Source organism: Vicugna pacos, chromosome 3, assembly GCF_048564905.1.
Source record: "Vicugna pacos chromosome 3, VicPac4, whole genome shotgun sequence".
NCBI classification, from domain to species: Eukaryota; Metazoa; Chordata; class Mammalia; order Artiodactyla; family Camelidae; genus Vicugna; species Vicugna pacos.
In genome coordinates, this window is record NC_132989.1 from 120,566,890 (window position 1) to 120,584,529 (window position 17,640).

Here is a 17,640-nt window from a genome sequence, read left to right on the forward strand (position 1 = left end):
AGAACCCCAGGTTCCTCACAGCCTCTGCCCCGAATCCTGGTTTGCGGAAGCACACGAAGGGAGGGACAGACAGGAGAGCCTGAAGTGATTCCACGGGGGCAGGCACAGCACTGGCTGCACCTCTTGCTTGCAACTCACAGACCGCCACTGGCGCACAGGGGCGTTGTTAGCAAGTGAAAGAAATCCCACCCCCTTCTAACCCAAATCTGGATCTGTACGCCCAACGCTGTACAAATACAGACCAACTCCTATCATGGAGGAGGGGCAAATCTCTGGATTTCCAGGAGCAGAGCCAGGGGTTACCCCGGAAGATGCCAGACCCCTCGGAGCCCAGCCGACCAGAAGGAGCCAGCTGGGGACAAGGGCCTGTGTGCTTTATTGCTTGTGCTGCAAATGCAAGTGAATACAATAAACCTCTTTAAAAAGTAAGGCACGTGAGCAGCCTTCTATGCAAGTTCCAAATTATTTAAAATTCCTATTGGCTAATAAGGTATCTTCACTCTAGAATGGGAGCTATCTAGAAAAGCACATGATGAGTTCTGTGCATGCAGAAGACCTGAAACATCATTACATCTCACCTCATGGCACAGGTGAAGTCTCAAATCAAATGTCTATATCTGACACGACTATTGTTACAGTTGTGAAACATTAATCAGCTTATCCACATATGTACAGTTGGGTCCCCAAATATTCATTATACAAAACCTAAAACAGGAACAGAATCTAACTGCATCCGTGTTCGTTTTGTTAAAATAAGAGATTTGGCATTTTCAGTCTCTTTTATCCGTAAGCCATGTTGGTACTTGCAGAAGGCCCATGTCATACGATGCTGAAGACCATGGAGAGGTACTGTTCATACGACACCTGAATCCAACCATCCTGGTCCGTGTCGTAGCGTCTGAATATATCTGTCAACCTCTGAGGAAAAGACAACAGATATTTAGACCTGATACTTATTAAACAGAAGGAACAAAATGTGTTTGGTAAAAAGACATTTAGGAACCCAAATTCAGAAGCATTCACATCTTCACAACCCCTAATCCTGAGACCAGTGCAGGGAGGCATGGACGGGGGTGGGGGGAGTGCCCCTGACCACCCCCAAGCCAGGCCGGTCTACCAGGAAGACGTGGGGGTCGGGCAGGACGACAGGGGTCAGAGGCCACGTGTGGGCTGCAGGCCCAGATCAGCTACACACCCCAGCCCTGGGTCCTGGCTGTTTCCCCAGTGGCGAGCCTGGGCCTTCCCTTCCCACTCTAAGACCATCTCCTGGAGGGCTTTCCTGACCACTCAACTCTTCTCTGGACACATGCTGCTCAGGACAAAGGGGAACCAGTCCCCTCTGGGGCTTCTCCTTGAGAACCTGCCCCCTCTTCCCCTCTTCCCCCCCAGCAGGGTTAGGGCCAGAGCCAGAAGGGTGGGTCTTTCTGAGCCAGCTCAGGACCTGCCTGCCCCACCTCCCCATCCGACCCCCTACAGCTCAAAACCCGCCTGCCCCCTCTCCTCCTGCCTGACTCCCACCTCCACTCAAGGGGCTCCACTTCAATCTGTTCACAAGCCTGGCCACCTGCCAGCAGGGAAGGTCAGGTAAGTGCCACGGAAATGCAGATGCGGGGCAACCATAACAGACCCTGAAGAGTCCCGACACAGGAGGAGACAACACTTCAGGCTCATGGCGACCTTGGCGGCCAGCTGACTGCCGCCAAGGGGCCTAGGGCAAGACTGGAGCCTGGCCTGGGAGCCATGCCACCTGCACCCCTGTGTCGCCAGGCCCCTGGTCCCACCCTTCCTGTGCTGGGCAGGTTGACAAACGGGGCCGACACAGGTGGTGGTCCACGCAGGTGTCAGTGTGAGAAACATGGGTGTGGAACAAACCACAGAGCCACCAGCAGCAGTGGACTCCCGCTGGGAGAACAAAGGTGGCCTTCCTTTCTTTATACTTCATTGTATTTTCCCAAGATTTCTAAGTTTTCACACTGCTGTGTAAAAAATAGTTTTCAAAAAGCCTTCTTTTTGGAAAGAGGCAAATGAAGGAAAACGCTTTTGAGAATTTTTGCGTGTGGCCCGAGGCTCTGCTTTTCCTCTCCAGTTCCCCAGCTCTGTCCAGCTTGTAGGCTCCTTCTCCAGGGGTGGCAGGACCAGGCGCCAGTCTGAGAGCAGCCCACAGGCCTGCAGAGGTGCCGAGCGAGCTCCTCACAGGACTCAGATCCTGCTACCCAGGGGCTGAACTTGGATCCTACCTACAAACAGGAGCAGGGTCCGTGTGGGAACAGCCAGGGAGGGTTTGAGTACCCCTGCCCTCCATCCTGGGGGCGCCTCTGGGTGCCTATTCCAGCCCTGCACTAGTTCCCATCTGGTAAAGTCGTGAGGCCACAGAAGGAAACCACAGAAGCACTGCAGAAAGTGTGAAGCAGCAGCCACTGAGACCACCGGCCCCACCAGACACTGCTCCCAACACTGAGATAGGGCCTCCAGGGCTCCCAGCTTCGGAGCTGGCCTCACACTCGAAGGCAGCACACTGTGAGGATCATGACAGAAACTTACCCAATTCCCAGGATAAAATAATAAATGCCACGGTGTTCATGCAATCAGCCCACTAAAGCCCCTTCAAATGGATGTCCCTCGGGCGTCTCCGGGGAAAAAGGGCACCACTGTCTACGTCTCCATTTAACAGAAGAAACAGTTACTTCTCCAGAAAGCACGCTCCCTCCTACCAGCTCCAGAACTAGTTTCACCATCTGACTCTGCGAAGTCGCACGTCCAGAGCGGGACCCCCTGCACCGCTTCCAGCAGTCGCGCACCTGCAAGACGATGCAGCCCTGGATGAAGTCGTCAAAGGCAATCTGACCTCGTCCTTGTCTGTCGAACTTGCGAATGAGGATGTCGTGAAACTGGTCGGAGAGCCGGTACCCTTGAGGGGGAGAGCAGAGTCAACACCCACACCCCTGCCCACAGACCCCAGCCTCTTCCTCCACTGAGAACCACACGGTCATTGTGCAGTGACATCCGTCTCACACCGCAACCAGCAGCCCCTTCTGAGAGGGACAAGAGTAAATGGAGGCCAAGGCTGTGCTGGGAGCTGGAGGGCGACCACGTGAACCCACTAAGCTCACTCCAGCTCTGAGGGCTACACCACCAACCACAAGTCACCCTACAGGGTCTTCTGGGATGCAGCAGAGTTGACCTTCTTAAAAGCCTTCATTGAGGAGTTTTACCAGGTTACTAACCGAGAAGTGAAGTTCTGAGTAACTCAGCTGCCCTGCGTTACTCATTACTAGAGAACGCTTCACAAGATAAGCCCTCACGAAGGTTCCCAATTAAACACAATGTCAACTAAAGGAAACAGGAGTTTAGCCGATGGACACCCCCACCCATCAGCACACTGACATCAGGACATCGAAGGCACGAGGAAGAAGCAAGGCCACCTCACACACACCAAAGCCCCTGGAGGGTCACCCAGGTCAGGCAGAGTCACCACCTCCACATTCAACTTACAGAGTGTCTCAGAAGGCCTCCAGCAGGGGATGGCTCCAAGGCGGGAGGCCCAGGGCCACTCTAAGTGAGAACACCACTCTCCCCCTCCCTTCCCTCCTAATCCCACCACCTGTGTGACTGCCGTATCCTCACTTGTCCAGGAGACAAGATCCAGGTGCCAAAATGTTTCTACTGGTTTTCAGTCCTGCTGGAATCTTTGCAAGGATACGTACACCTATTGTCTGAGTGAATGCCACAGTTAATTACCTGTGTGAGCACTTCATCACTTTACTGAAAGAGAGTCAAACATGCAAACACCTGACTGTACTTTCCAGAGTGGTCAGCGTGCTCTATGCATCCTGTGCCTTGAACCCAGGACCCCCCTTCCCTGCAGCTGAGTAGGAGACAGGACTCTGACTCAGAAAAGAGAGACAGCAGGTGCTGGACGGGACCCCTCCTCACACCCAGCACCTGCGCCTGTGGGCAGTGAGACAGTGGCCCAGGCTGGGGCACAGGAACAGGGCAGTGTCCACCCAGCATGTGGACAGGAGGACTGGGGCAGTGCCTGTCCAGCCGTCGCCATGCGATAGTTTCCTGCCCAGACTAGGAAAGGACAGACGAGACATGGCAGCAGGGAAGGCTGAGGTCCAGAACCAGACAAGGCTCTGCTGGACACTGAGGCTCTCGGTCCAGGCCCGCCCCCTCAACACCGACGGCGGGGCCCTGCCTCAGCAGCAGTGTGAGGATCAGGGCGAGACGGGTGGAAACCCTGCCAGCCCGGGGACAGAAGTCCCTGGGGGACAGAGCGAGCCCTTAGGAAAGGCTCCTAAGAACTAGTGAGGTGCCTCGATGGCTTCGCCGTCACCCAAACCGGGGAGGAGAGGCGGAGGCCAGTCAGGGACTGGGGCGCCACCCGTGTCTACATGCAGCCAATGGGCCAAGAAAGGGGAGAGGCTGCTGCGGATCTGCTGGGACCCCGACTTGGCTGACCCAACCCTCAACAACGCAGCAAGGCCAGCTGCACTCTGAGGTCTAATTCCAGGACCTGCGGTCCACGTCCTGCCCAAATCCTGACCCACACCTGGTGAGCTCACAACACAGACTTCCCGGGGCCCAGGGCCTCTAAGACGAGAAAGGAGAGAAACAGAAGACAGCCACAAAGCACGCCCAGAGAAAGCAGGCGAGGGGCACACACGGGAACTAAAATGTACTTCCCGTACATTATTGAAATTTGAACCACCTGAACTACACTGTGATCTAACAGAAGGGCCAGCCAATAGACGGCTGACAGAAATCCTCTCAAACAAATCAGAATCCTGGGGTGGTGACTGCGAGCCTTGACCATTTCAGTCCTTCCTCCACAAGTAAGAAACCCCAACTGCCCCTCAGGCCCATGAGGGCACTGGGACCCGGAGGCCCGCTGACCCGCTCTGGAAGGCACCACGTGGACACTGCTCACGGCGAGCAGGGCTCACAGGCAGGCCTGCCACGTGTGTGGCATGTGCACACATGCCAACGCGCACTTGAGAATGGGAGCCTCCGTGCAGCTCACAGGCCCGTCTCTGGGGGGCATTTTGTGCTCTTCCTGCGGGTTTCCACTTGTTAGGAGACATAAACTGCCCCCGCCGCTTCACAGTCACCTCTTCACTTTGAATTGTTTCAGAAGTCACATTCTCAGTGTGCTTGTGACGTCACTCCACTTCACAAAAGACAAACTACTGCATAGCCCTTGTCTCATTTTGGATGAAAAACCACATCAAAGACTCTAAATCAAATATAAGCCTTCATGATATAAACAGTATCAAAATATAAATCTGTGCAATCAAACAAAATTTTCAGAGACCATGTTAAAAATCATTAAGTTGCACAAAGTAAGAGACCCACTTCACGGCCCCAGGTTCCAAAGTGAAACAGCTACGCAGTGGAGACCCGCGCTTTACCAAAACCTGAGAGGGCTTGCTTGAGCTCGTTCCTGTCGATCATGCCCGAGTTGTCCCTGTCGTAGGTGCGGAAGACGTGCTGCCAGTCCGTGATGTACTTCCAGACGCCCGTGAACTCGCTGAAGTTCACGCCGGCCTTGTTCTCCCGGTCAAACATGGCTGAGAGAGAGGGTGGCATCAGTCCCTCCCTGGCAGCCCCTTCTCCGTCCCTGGCCTGGGGCCCAGCCAGCCAGTCCCAGGGAAGCAAGGTGCAGAGCCACGAGGAAAACACGGTACCCGAGCAGGTTCTCTGCAGCACAGCCACTTTAAGGAAGAGACCTGGCCAGAAGCGTTGAAGGGCTGGTCCCAACCCTCCCACGGCCCTTCCCATTCCCGGTTCTGGGCCTGGAACACCGCCTGATTCCTGGAGCCGCCCCCTCCCTTCCCCAGAGGACCCCTGGCCCCAAGCTGGGGCTCAGAGGAGTCCGCTGTCAAGGGAGGCCACTCCACTGAGAAAAAGGCTATTAGCTTTATACTTTTTTTTTAGTAAAACCTGCCTTTCTTTAAAAAAAAACAAAAAACAAAACAGCCTAATTCCAAGTTCATCCAGGAAAGAACTTGTAACTCCATTTATATATAATTGCATACAAAATGGCTTAAGATGTATATATAAAACTCAGTCTGAATTCCTGCTACAGAGAAAATAATAAATCATTTGACCTCTTTTTAGGTAGTCTGAGTGTTCCTGGTTGGGTCAGAGGTACATCAAAGGTCAATGAAATTTCACATGAGCCACGCAAGACACGGACCATGTATGGAACGCGCTGGTCCCGGAAGTACGTGGCATCTTTAGAGTCAAGACACTGAAAGGAAAGGTCAGCGAGGGCCGGGGAGGGCGGGACGAAAGGGCCCCGCCCCTGCAGCCAGAGTCCTGGGAGCAGGGTCGGGTACAGGCAGGACAGTGGTACCCGTACTTACATATGATCGACCGGACAGTCACTGGGTTAAATGGCGTCCACGTGCCTGAGAAACAAACAGCAGCAGTTAAAGGAGGACAAGGAACCGGCCCCCAGTCAGTCACCCAGGAGCCAGAGACGGTAAGTGACGGGCTTTCAGCATGAAGACTCTGGGCCACAGGTCAGCCAGCGTCCTGTCCACCCAGACACTCAAGTCCCTCAGGTCAAGCCAGAAGCTCAGGGCTGTTCCTGAAGACCTGCACCGGGAAGTGCACCTTTTCCCTGTATAACCCGGAGACGACCATTTTAACAGTCACTGAACTCTCCAGGATACAGCCACCAGGCAGCCCAGAAGGTGGCACCTAGCTTTGTCAGGAATGTCACCAACGACCGTCTCACAGAATCCCACCCCCAGGGCACTACTGCTCCCACAACCAGGGTTCCCACCCTGTGCCCTGCAGCTACTGTGTTCACAGCAGCTCTGCATGTGGGGCGGGCAGTCCTGCCAGAACACGCTGAAAAGCACACCATAAAACCATGCTTCAAGTTCTTCTCCTAAACTTAGTCTGGGCATCAGACTATTTTCTCTGAAATCGTGAACGGTTAGGGTAGATTATTCCATGATTCCCTTCAGAGTAGTAATGGGGACGTTGCCAGGTATTTGTTACAGAAGGAACTGTTGAATCTGACAGACTTGATAATTTAGAACCATTTATCAGCTGTGATGATGGAGTGTTCACCAGATACCTTTACACCCGGGAACCTGTTTTCACAGTGGCTTACACCTTTATCAATTTTTATACCGAGAAAAAGAATGTAAAAACATTTTTTATGTGGAGGGAAAGCAGTGTCTCACCCTATCACCTATTTGTACAAAAACACCCCTTTTTTCTTCTCTACACAAATTGTTTCAGCTCTCGGTGGCACACAGACCCATCCCCGGACCCCACACAAAGCAACAACCCCTTCCTACCTGGCCACAGTTGCTACTAAAGGTACCACCGACATGCCCACCAGACACGGCCCCTACACACACTCCTCTCCACGCCCAGCGTGACCCCCAAACCCATGCACACCTTCATCCGAACCTCTGCCTCTCCTTAAGCCTCGGTTTGTAACAGGCTTCCTCAGGGGAGCCTTCCTGAGCGCCCCGAACACTGGCCCCCAAGTCACTCCATCTGCCCCGCCAGCGCCCTCCCCCTCCCCTGCGGACCCCTGATTAGTAAGTGGGGCTGCCCTCCCTTCAAGGGCACCCGGGCACTGGGCCAGCATCTCCACACAGTTTTCACAGACGCTGGGGAAGAGCAGGCAGGAGCTCGTGCACAGCAGCATCACGGGAGGTCAGCATCACTGACGCCAGCGCACAAAGAAAACCGGGCTGCAGAGAACCCAGCAGGAAGAGGAGCATTCTGCAAGGAGAAAACGGCTTCTTCACCCACTTCTCACTTTCCAGCTCCTCCCACGCTGACTGGTGTTTCCACAGAACGTAACCCACCACTGAGCAGAAGCCCGAGGAACCAAATGCAGCCACGAGACTCTTTCCCATCTCCCTCCACCTCTGACATAGGCTGGGACCACATGGAGAGGAGTCCTGAATGTCCACAGAACAGAGCTGCCTGTGCAGAGCTGGAGCGACTTCAGCGACCCTGGACGCAGAGGCTGCACGCACCGTCCCTCCCAACTGTGAGCAGGGGCATCACTGGCCGCATCAGCTAACGACTTGGCCAAACGAGTTTTAAATAGAAGCAATACAAGTGGAACAGTTAAAGGATGCCACAGACACAGGCACTTTTCATGTGAGCACCAAGCCCCCCTGCAGTGCAGAGATGGTGCCCGCTGAGAGGTGTGATCTAGAGGCACCAGGGGCCCTGGGGACAGCAGGGGTCCCAGGCTCAGGAGACCAACAGGTCACCTCGGGCTGAGTCAAGGACAGAGAGATGTGGCCTGTCTGGCAGGTGACCTGCAGGCTGGCGAACTACGGGAGGTGGAGGCAGGCTCCTGGTACACCCACTGGTCCTTCTTGTCACCCGAACGGGCCCCAGCTCTGCACAGAAACCACGGTAGTAACAACAGCCAACAGCTAGCTGACTGTTCATCGCGTACCAAGTCCTGCTGCCTGGTCCTCAGACTGAACACCAAAGCTTAACAGCCCCTAACGAGGCAGGCATTTAAATACACTGGAGTGTCCGCCTGAAAATCTTCCGTGGTCTGTGAGAAAACACACACCACACCGCAGGGAAGCTGGAGCCCATGGCTCACAGGATGGGCAGCAGGAAGACTGCATCCACGAGCCTGCACCACCCATGACCCTCGCCCCAGATTTTCTGGGCCAGCCCCAGTGTCACACATTCTCACCCGCCTTTCCCAGTAACCGACACACCTGGGAATGTCACAACTACAGCTCGCAAAAGATCTCCTGACAGACTTCCACTTGGAAATACATGGTCACTTCTGTAAATCTTGCCTCAATTTTACCTGCAAGAACCAAGGAAAACAGACACATACACAGTATTTTCCACGTAAACGGAGTACACAGAGCTATTTTCACCCATAATTTGGGGACGAATAGGCCACAGTTCCATGGGGGGAAGCAGTCACATCAGGATGCTCAGCATGTTCCTCTTTAACCCTCAGCACACAGGTGACCTGAGGACTTTACATCCGACCCTCCTCAACGGGGGAAATCCTGCTCTGCGAGAATATATTCTTTCTTTCCATTCTCCAGTGGGTTTTCCTTCTTGAAACTGTATCCTCCTGACCACTAACTCAGACTTCAGGAAGAGACAAAGGGCTGAGTCGTCACAGCACCCAGCTCACCCACATGGAAATACCTGACCACCTGGAATCTCTGGGGGGGAGAATCAGACTTTTCGCAGCATCACTGATGATCTCCTTCCACTTCACTGCATCAGACCTGGGACTCCCAGCCCTCTGGGCATTTCTGCCAGAGAGGTCACATAGGAAGGTGTGTGAACAGTCCTGCAGGCCCACGTGGAATCTGCCAGGACACTGGTGCCTCTCAGGTTCCCGAGTTCCATGTCCAGCAGGCACCTTCAACCACGGCCTCAAAGAGTCACGACTGGAAACACGGCCTTTCTAGAGGCAGCATGAACACTTACGACCGCCTTAGCAACACCTCTTTGGTCTGATAAACACCACTTCTAGAAACTTGTTCTATGACAGCACATTCCTGAAGATCAGAAGCAACCTAAGAGTCTAACAGTGAAACTGTGCACTCAGTTGACAGATACAGTAGCGTCTCCGGTTCTGCACCAGGCAATGCGGACCTGATGGTCACAGGCTTGGCTGGAGGGGAGGGCTAATCCTCCAGCCATCCCAGAGTGGGGCCTGCCACGGTCATGGAGTAAAGCAACCCCACCTTCCTCTGCTTCCACCTGAAACTCCACTGTGCAAGTTTCTGGGAAGAGAAGACACAACAGGCCACGTCAGGGGTCCCTGAGACCACCCCTGGCGTGATGAATCGCTAAGACTCACAAAACTCACTGGCACAGTTTGTGGCAAAAGGCACAGAGTAGAATCAGCAGAGGGAAAAGGGCCAGGGAGACCAGGCGCTGCCTCCCAGGTGTGGCACAGGGAGTGGCAGGGGGCACCCCTCACCTTCCATCAAGAGCTGTGACCACACCTCGCACATGTCGTCAGCCAGGGAGGCTCCAGGCGCCCGGGGAGAGTGGGTGGTGGAGCAGGGTTGCCACAGTCTCATGGTCAGTGTGAGCTATCCAGGCAAAGGGGCAAACGTTCTTGGGGCAGCCTGTTGTCACAAAGGCCCACCTGGGGGACGCGCGGGCTCTGAGCAGGCAGGTGGAAGGTCAGGAAGGTAAACACCAGGCCCTCTGCAGCCTCACCAAGCTGGGCCTGTGAGAGGGTGCAGTGAGGGGACCTGATGAACAGTCTGCATGGAACTGTTGGCTTGTGTGGTCTGGTTTCTCTCACTTCTTCTCAATGTGGGATCCCCAGGAAAGGTGATGTCTATTCTGATAAAAAAAAAAACCTTCAAAAAGAATACATGACTTATTGTTTAAAGTCCAGCTAAAAAATGCCTCCTCAAAATACATCAATATCAACATGTTACGTTAACCCAAACCTACAGAAATGCAAAAAAAGGGGCTCAAGCAATATTAACTTCCATAGTTCCAAGGAACAATATGAAAGCATAAAATTTTTTTTAAAAAAGGACCTAAGTGAAGATAGTTTGTGACACGTTATTTCAAACAGAAAGGACAGCAGAGCCCTCCTTCTTCATACCTCTTAACTGCACCCTCCCTGAGAGCAGCTGCTTTTAGAAGCTCTCCTAGGCAAACAAGCCACATAAAGGACTCAGTGTCCAGGACCCACAAGTGTTTCTCCAGGGCGGGGCTGCTTGGGTTCTAACAGCCGCAGAGCACAAACCTAACTGAGGAGGGACCCATGCTATTCTGTAGCGTCAGTTTTCTCACCAGTAACAAACTAATTAAACTAATGTCCTGAAATACCCTAATATTCTAGTCCTAATATGGAAACAGAAGTCCATTCTTGCGGGAAAAACCGAAAGTCACCGGCTGTGGGAATTCAAAGAGGAGATGGAAGAGAACTGACTCGCGTCCTTCTGGTGACTGAAGCCAGGACAAACGACACCACCATGAACAAGAGCCTCACCTCCCTCCAGGAAGCCGGCGTCCAGTAGCCAGAGGTGGCTACAAAAACGACTTCAGTGGAATGAGAAGGAAGGTGCTGCAGGGTTGGGAGGCAGGACCCACGCACCGCCCCCAGGAAAGGCCAGTGTTCTGGGCGGAAGGAGCAGAGCTCCCCGCAGCTGCGCACTGAGTGGGTGCCAACGTGAAGAGGCAGCTGAGACAGAACAGGGTTCAGGTGAGCACCTAACTGTGAGGCACACACCTGGATTCCAGTCCTGGCTCTCACCTGCAGAGCAGGACAGGCAGCTGGGCCAAGTGCTATGAGGCTGTGACAGAACCCGAGATCCGTATTCATTAATAACCCACCTCACCGCAGAAAGGACCTAACAGAATTTATGAAGATGTTTACCACAGAGCAAAATAAATCCTAGTTATGTGGGACTGGAGGAGAAAAGGATAAGAAAGAAAGAGGTCTAAGACTATCAGTAAAACTCACCTCTTAAAAAATCTAAATTCTCGCTACCGACAAGTAAGACATTTAACTTTAAAATTTTAGCAGTTAAAGTGAAGAAAATGCGATTGGTTAAAAGATTTAGGATTTGTAAGATACAAATGAAGTAATACAGAACAGCTACCAACGTTGCTTCCACACAAGCAGCATCATAACCCCAGGGAGGAGTGAGACCGTCATTTCCGTCATTTCCCTTGGGGGCCGCCCCACAGAAGGCGTGGCGGCCAAACGTGAGCCACCCTCGGGGCTAAGCGATTATCGGCTTCATGGGGCAAGTGCTCACCTGTCCTCAACAGACGCTGAGGGAATCCCACAGGGCAAGTCAAGAAAAGTGACTCACAGGGGCCACTGTGAGATGGTCCCGATTCACGCTTATTGGTTGGGTTCAATCAGGTATTGATTTCAAAGATCTTAGGAATGGTGGACTAAACATCCCGTGGGCACTTCTGTTAAAATTATCTCTCTCCAGCAGGCTCCTGGTTCAAGACTATGTTCTTGTGAAGACTGAAGAGCCGTATGTTTTAACGACCAGCTGAACTCGGGGCAGTACTGACACCCTCTAGTGCAAACATGACCCTGCAGCAACCTGTAAATACAAATCCACCAGCAGTAACAACAGAGTATCCATGGTGTGTGCGACAGTGGGGGCACGCTTCCCCTCTAACCCACACCCCAGGCTGGGAGGCAGCCTCTGCCTCCTGCACCACCAGCCTGCTCCCCTTTAGTAAAGATGAGCCTTTCAACAACTTCGTTACTTCTTAGATCCATCCCTCTTCCAGTTTGAATAGCACACCTCTGCAAAGGCACCACAGACACAAGTCAGAAAAGATGGTGGTGTGTGAGGGACTGAAAAAGGGCAACGCAGCCAGGCAGTTAATGAAGTGAGCACCTCCATAGATTAATCACAGTGAAACCGGCACCAAGGTGACTCCACGGCGAGCCCCCAGCACCCCCAAGGGAATGACAAGCATCTCCCCTCTGACGAGCCCACCTCCCTGGACTCTGGCCGCCAGCGCCTCCAGTATCCCCAGCCGTTCCCCCTTTAGTGCCTCTGAGACCTTGATGCTCCTCTCCAGAGGAGGCCCAAGTTGCAATTACCTGAGAACGTCGATGGTCTTCATACAGGTGAAGGACGTCTGCTGCACAGAGCTAGGCTCCCTGCTGCTCCCTGACACCCACACCCAGCCGCCTCTCAGGCTTTCCCTGTGCTCGTCCACGCCGCTGCCCCACTAGCTCGGCAAGGACCCACTCAGAGCAGCAGGGACAACCAGGAGCACCCCCACCACAGGCCAGCAATAATAATTAAGTCATAATGGCTTGGAAAATAAATTAGAGAAAGAAGTTATTTACTACGGGTGGTCAGGCCTGCAGCTTACACGTCCTGAGAGCCAGGTGCCACCTACCGTTCGACAGCGCTTGTTGAAGCTCGTTGTCCGATATCACGCCGCTCCTGTCTTTGTCAACCCTACAAAATTAAAGAGCAGTTAAGCTGGAGACTGAACTAGCAGGAAAAGCAAAGCGGAGCAAGCACCAGGTTTAACTCTTCCACCCACCCTGCACTCTTTCTGGCTGTCCCTTCCCTGGCGGCTCACTCCCACGCTGGCCCACCGGGGAACACGGAAGCCGGCCTCCTTCACTTTCTTAGGCCGTCTCCCTGCCAAAGTCCGAGCTCCTTCTCCATTTTGTCAAGCCTTTCTCCCTCGGCCTGATTCCACCCGCATCAGCTTTTCTCTTTTTCACAAACAGAAGATTCTCTGACAATTAAGCCATTCCCTGACCATGAGTTACTCCAGTTTCGGCCATTCATCTGCTGGAAGGACGACCAGGGACAGAAGGCGCCACGGTGGCGGTCACCTGCCCAGCAGCCGCGCGGCCCAGCTTCCTTCCTGGCTGCTGGCATTTCTGCTCCCCTAAACAAGCATCCCCGGGAGACTCTCCCTCCGGGGGCAACAGCGGGCAGCGCGGTTAGGGGACGCGGTGGAGGCCCAGCCCAGGGGCCAGCGGACTGCGACCCCCGGGCGGCGGCCGCTCTGCAGCTCGGGAGGGGCCCCGGGGCGGCAGGAGAAGGCGGAGGCGGTGGGGCCCAAGGATGGGGGTGGAGGGCCGGGGCAGGGCCGGCGGAGTCCAGGAAGAGGCCGGACAGGAGGCCCGCGGGGAGGCCCGGGGCTGGGGCCGAGGAGAGCCGAGCGGAGGCCCGCACGCGCCCGCGCGGCAGGCCGCACCTCTGGAAGACGTTCCACAGGAAGCTCTGGTCCGGCAGCGCGGCGCCCGCGGCAGGGCCGGCCCCAGGGCCCGGGCGGTACGGGTAGGCGGCCATGGGCCGAGGCGCGGCTGGGCTGAGACTCTGGCTGGACGCGGGCGGCTCCGGGCGGCTCCACTTCCGCCTCGGCCGGGGCAGGGCTGGGGGCGGGCCCCGGCGCCTACGCCACTTCCGGGGCGGTCACGGTAGCGGGAGGGGCCAATCCCATCGCGGCCCGTTGCCGGGCAACGCCCGCGCGTCCGGCGGGCGTGTCTCGGTCCCTGGGGCGCTGCTGAGCTGGTGGCCGAGGCCAGGCTGCCCCCAGGGTCGCAGACGCGCGTTGGGAGCCGCTTCCCCGGCAGTGCAGAGGGGACGTGCAGGGTGGAGATAGCTCCCTAGAGCATGGTCCATTTTTGCACCGAGTAGAGGTCATGGAAGGACTGTGGTCGAGGGGAAGAGCGCTCCCAACGTTCCGGTGCTTTTCTGGACTTTCCGCCCCTCCCACCCCACTGCGCGTCTCGGCGTCCTTGCCCCCCAGCTTCTCGGGATCGCACGACGCCGCCTCCAGTATCTGACAGCGCCCACTGCCCGCCGGCTCGGCCTGCAAGTGCGTCCTCCCTGTGGCCAGACCCAGATGTCCCCTGCAGGCAATGGTAGGCGGCCAGTGGGAGACGCTGCCACCTGCGTCTGGGCACCCGCTGATCCGCAGCGCACCCCACGCGGGGAAGCCCAGTATCAGCTTCTAGCCTTCTAGCGTCTCAGGGGTTTGAGTTCTTGCTCCAGATCACGCTGACGTGTTTCATCCTCCTCCGCGGCTTACAGCTTGAGGAGTCGAGCACCGAGGAGGCGCCCGAGACTTTTCCTGGACATGACTCCATTATTCAGGGCTCTGGCTCCGTGTCTGACCCCTTGTCATTCTCCAGCTGTATTGTTTTCCGTCCCTTTTCTCTCTCTTTTACCCACCAGACCATATGCTGGAGAGTTTTTTTTAACTCTTCAAAGAGATTAAGATACTCTGACTTCGACATTCACACAGATCATTTAGTCTACAAGCCTCTTCAACAATGTGGCTTTTTAAATCACTTAATGAATTCAAGTGGTTTCTAGTTTTATCCTCATAAAACATTCACATCACTTGTTGACTAACCCTAGCTACAATTTTCCACAGCTCTTTGTAGTTTCTGAAATCTATTTTTTTCTATCTCCCATCTCTGGCTCCTTTTTTGTTCTCTAGAACTCCACAAAATTAATACGTACGATTTTACGATCGAATTTGTAAGTTTTCCAGTACTGTGTAACTTCAGCAAGAAACTTCTCAGCGACTTCAGCTGGCCTTGGCCTCCCTCTCCAGACGGTGTCATGGGCTCCACCAATCCTCAGCCAAGATTCCAGCCTAGATTGCCACAGCCAGCACCGTCTGTGGGGCCCAGAAGTGCTCCATTCCACTTTCTGTTTAGGTCTAGAGATGGGAAATGCTTCATGCAAAAGGAGCACTTTTACTGAATCTACCTTCATGTTTAAATATTCCTGTCATCCTCATCCCAGCACCTTGTGGCAAGGTATCAAGGCCCACATTTTACTGGCAAGAAAAATGTGCTGGCCTAAGGTTGGAGGCAGAAGAGATTCTAGTCCAGGTCTGTCTGTGTCTTTTCTGTGCCACCTCAGTGGTGGCAAGGCTTATTCTTAAGAGGGAGGTTAATTTAGGAAATGAAGATTTAAACGAAAAAAATCATACCCCTCAATGCATACCCATATATATGTACAAATGAGCCTAGGATTCATCAGAGACTGGCCTGGAGCGTTCGCAACTAGGCAGCCCTAGTCCCTCCCTTCACCTCAGCCCTGATGGCCAAGAGCTGAAGCTCTGTGAGGCTAATCGAGGCATGCACATGGATCGTGGCACCTGTGCTATGCCCTAGTGCAGTACTTAACCCACAGTCCTGGCCACAGACCGCTGCCATCCATTTGGGGGGGTGTCACCTGGAGTGCCAACACCACCTTGCCAAGATGTACAGCAGGAGCAGTGCCCACCTTCTGCCAACAGAAAGAGGCAGACAATCTCCCGCCCCTGGCTCTGCAGACCAGTCAGTAAAGTATTGATGTGCTTGCCACTATCTCCTCGCCTATCTTGGGATTCAATTCCCTCCTAACCAGATCTGTTCTAAGCCTTCCGTTTAGATGATGTCTCTGGGTGAAGAGAAGTGAACGGGAAGACATGGCTTTCTTCCCTAATATTGGGCCAGTCATTCCTTTGGTCTAACTTCTCCGAGCTAATTGGAAAAAATGCCTCTTTTATCATCCTTAGAATTTTTCTAAACATTGGCTCTAAACATAAGGTGCTAGTATTCCTAACAGTTTTCAGTCCACTATCTTGTTCATCAGTCTTCAGCATATAGTAAGCCCTCAATAAACACATGAAATAAATGGATGACCAAGTAGGTTATATGCCCTCATTCTGTCCTACGTACACGTGTGTCAACGCACGCACTCACAGACACATCTTGTATCATCTACCTCAACAGCTTTTCTCAGAAGACACTCGGGTTCATTACTTGTGTTTATCTTCTCAGCAGGACCACTATGGCACACTGGAGACCTTTCCTTTTCCAGTCACTTCCCTGCTGACAGCCTTTGGCACAGAATGCAGGGCAGTCTGTGTCCTGCTCTCTCCTTCCTTTTCAGCAAATATTCTTGTCAGAATTCAATACGAAAGCGAATGACTTTCCAGTTTGTATTTAACTCTGGCTTCTTACTGAGCAGTGGTCAATTTATGGAACACACGATGCTAGGTTAAAGGAGGTATGACCAAAGTCTTCACTAGCATTGGCCCCTGAAACTTCCTGCAATGATGGAATTGCTGTATCTGCCGTCCAGTGTGATGGCCACCAGCCACACATGGCTACCAAGCACTTGAAATGGATCCAGGTGACAGGAGAATGGAATTTTACATAATTTTAGTGAACTTAAATATAAATAGCCAAGTGGCTGTTGCTATGAACAGTGCAGGTCTGAGTATTTTACTATGTAGCTTACCTTTTTGATTCTTTCGACCCACACTAGAAATTACCCACATCTCTCCGGGCAGAATGAAATTTTCTTTTTAGCTTGGAACACCTTTTTTTCCCCCTTTTTTACTTCCCTGGTGTGTCAATTCCCCCAACACACATGCGTTCCTCTAAAACCCTGAACACACATTTTACAAACATTTCTAGTACGAAATGTTCTTTCCCGTGGTTCCTTACCTCGTGGAGCCCGTAGAAACTTACATTTCCAGACAACCCATTTCCCAGTGGTTTTCTTGGTCCCAGAATATTCATGAAAATAGTTTGAAAATTTGTTTTTGGTTCAGAAGTAGCAGATGAGATAAGGAAACCACCCCATCAGTTATTTCTTTGCAACCGAATCAGCCCTCCTGTTACCATCCTGTCACCATCCTGTCATGCCTCAGGGGTAACTGTGCTGGCTTTAAATTTCTTGTCCTAACACTTAAATGTTGCTCGAATGCCCACAGTAACACTTCCACCTTGTTTACAAAGCACTTTGGTATAAACTTCATTATATCTCCTGGCTGGGATGAAGCGGTCTGAGGTGGTCAGCAGTCCTTCTGCCTGTTATATTCTCCTGGAAATCACTTCATTCATTTTGTTGGACCACATCACTCCATGCAAGTAGTTTTCAAAGTGTGGTCCCTGGACATGTTAGAAATGCAGATTCTCAGGCCCAACCCCAGGACCTACAGAATCAGCTCTGGAGTGGAGTGGGGCTGGGAATTTTCTAACAAGGTGATGCTGATACAGTCAAGTGCACCCGGACTGCAGAATGGTGCCACTCGTCTATCTCAGGAAGCCCTCTGTGAAGTTCTCTAATCAACTAGGTTATCATGAATTGCAATTTGTAGAGAAAAGGCAGGATA

The 17,640-nt window shown here is 53.2% G+C and overlaps 1 protein-coding gene and 1 long non-coding RNA gene across 6 annotated transcripts; one reads left to right on the forward strand and one right to left on the reverse strand.

The window, feature by feature from the left end:
- Positions 1–353: 353 nt before the first annotated feature.
- PDCD6 (programmed cell death 6) lies at positions 354–13,887 on the reverse strand. 5 transcript variants are annotated; one of them, XM_031676916.2, is made up of 7 exons: positions 11,772–11,967; positions 9,965–10,338; positions 8,727–8,821; positions 6,369–6,413; positions 5,412–5,570; positions 2,799–2,908; positions 354–918 (listed from the first exon to the last, which is right to left on the reverse strand). In XM_031676916.2, exons 5-7 carry the CDS (start codon positions 5,566–5,568, stop codon positions 820–822), a joined length of 366 nt encoding a protein of 121 aa, XP_031532776.1. In that variant the 5' UTR covers positions 5,569–5,570; positions 6,369–6,413; positions 8,727–8,821; positions 9,965–10,338; positions 11,772–11,967; the 3' UTR covers positions 354–819. The 5 variants fall into 5 exon arrangements, with proteins under 5 accessions (XP_031532776.1, XP_072815021.1, XP_072815020.1 ...); XM_072958920.1 differs by lacking the exons at positions 8,727–8,821; positions 9,965–10,338; positions 11,772–11,967 and adding exons at positions 12,892–12,953; positions 13,711–13,887 and having other exon boundaries at positions 5,418–5,570; XM_072958919.1 differs by lacking the exons at positions 8,727–8,821; positions 9,965–10,338; positions 11,772–11,967 and adding exons at positions 12,892–12,953; positions 13,711–13,887.
- A 114-nt stretch (positions 13,888–14,001) lies between these two features.
- LOC140695736 (uncharacterized) lies at positions 14,002–16,162 on the forward strand. The gene is made up of 2 exons (XR_012071595.1): positions 14,002–14,380; positions 14,962–16,162. It is a non-coding gene; the product is annotated as an uncharacterized lncRNA (long non-coding RNA).
- Positions 16,163–17,640: the final 1,478 nt, after the last annotated feature.

Coding starts and splice junctions, on each gene's coding strand:
- PDCD6 (XM_072958919.1), bottom strand. CDS start 13,805: ATGGCCGCCTACCCGTACCGCCCGGGCCCTGGGGCCGGCCCTGCCGCG. Junction 12,954..13,710: donor CTGTGGAACGTCTTCCAGAG/GTGCGGCCTGCC, acceptor TTAATTTTGTAG/GGTTGACAAAGACAGGAGCG. Junction 6,414..12,891: donor TCAACAAGCGCTGTCGAACG/GTAGGTGGCACC, acceptor TTTGTTTCTCAG/GCACGTGGACGCCATTTAAC.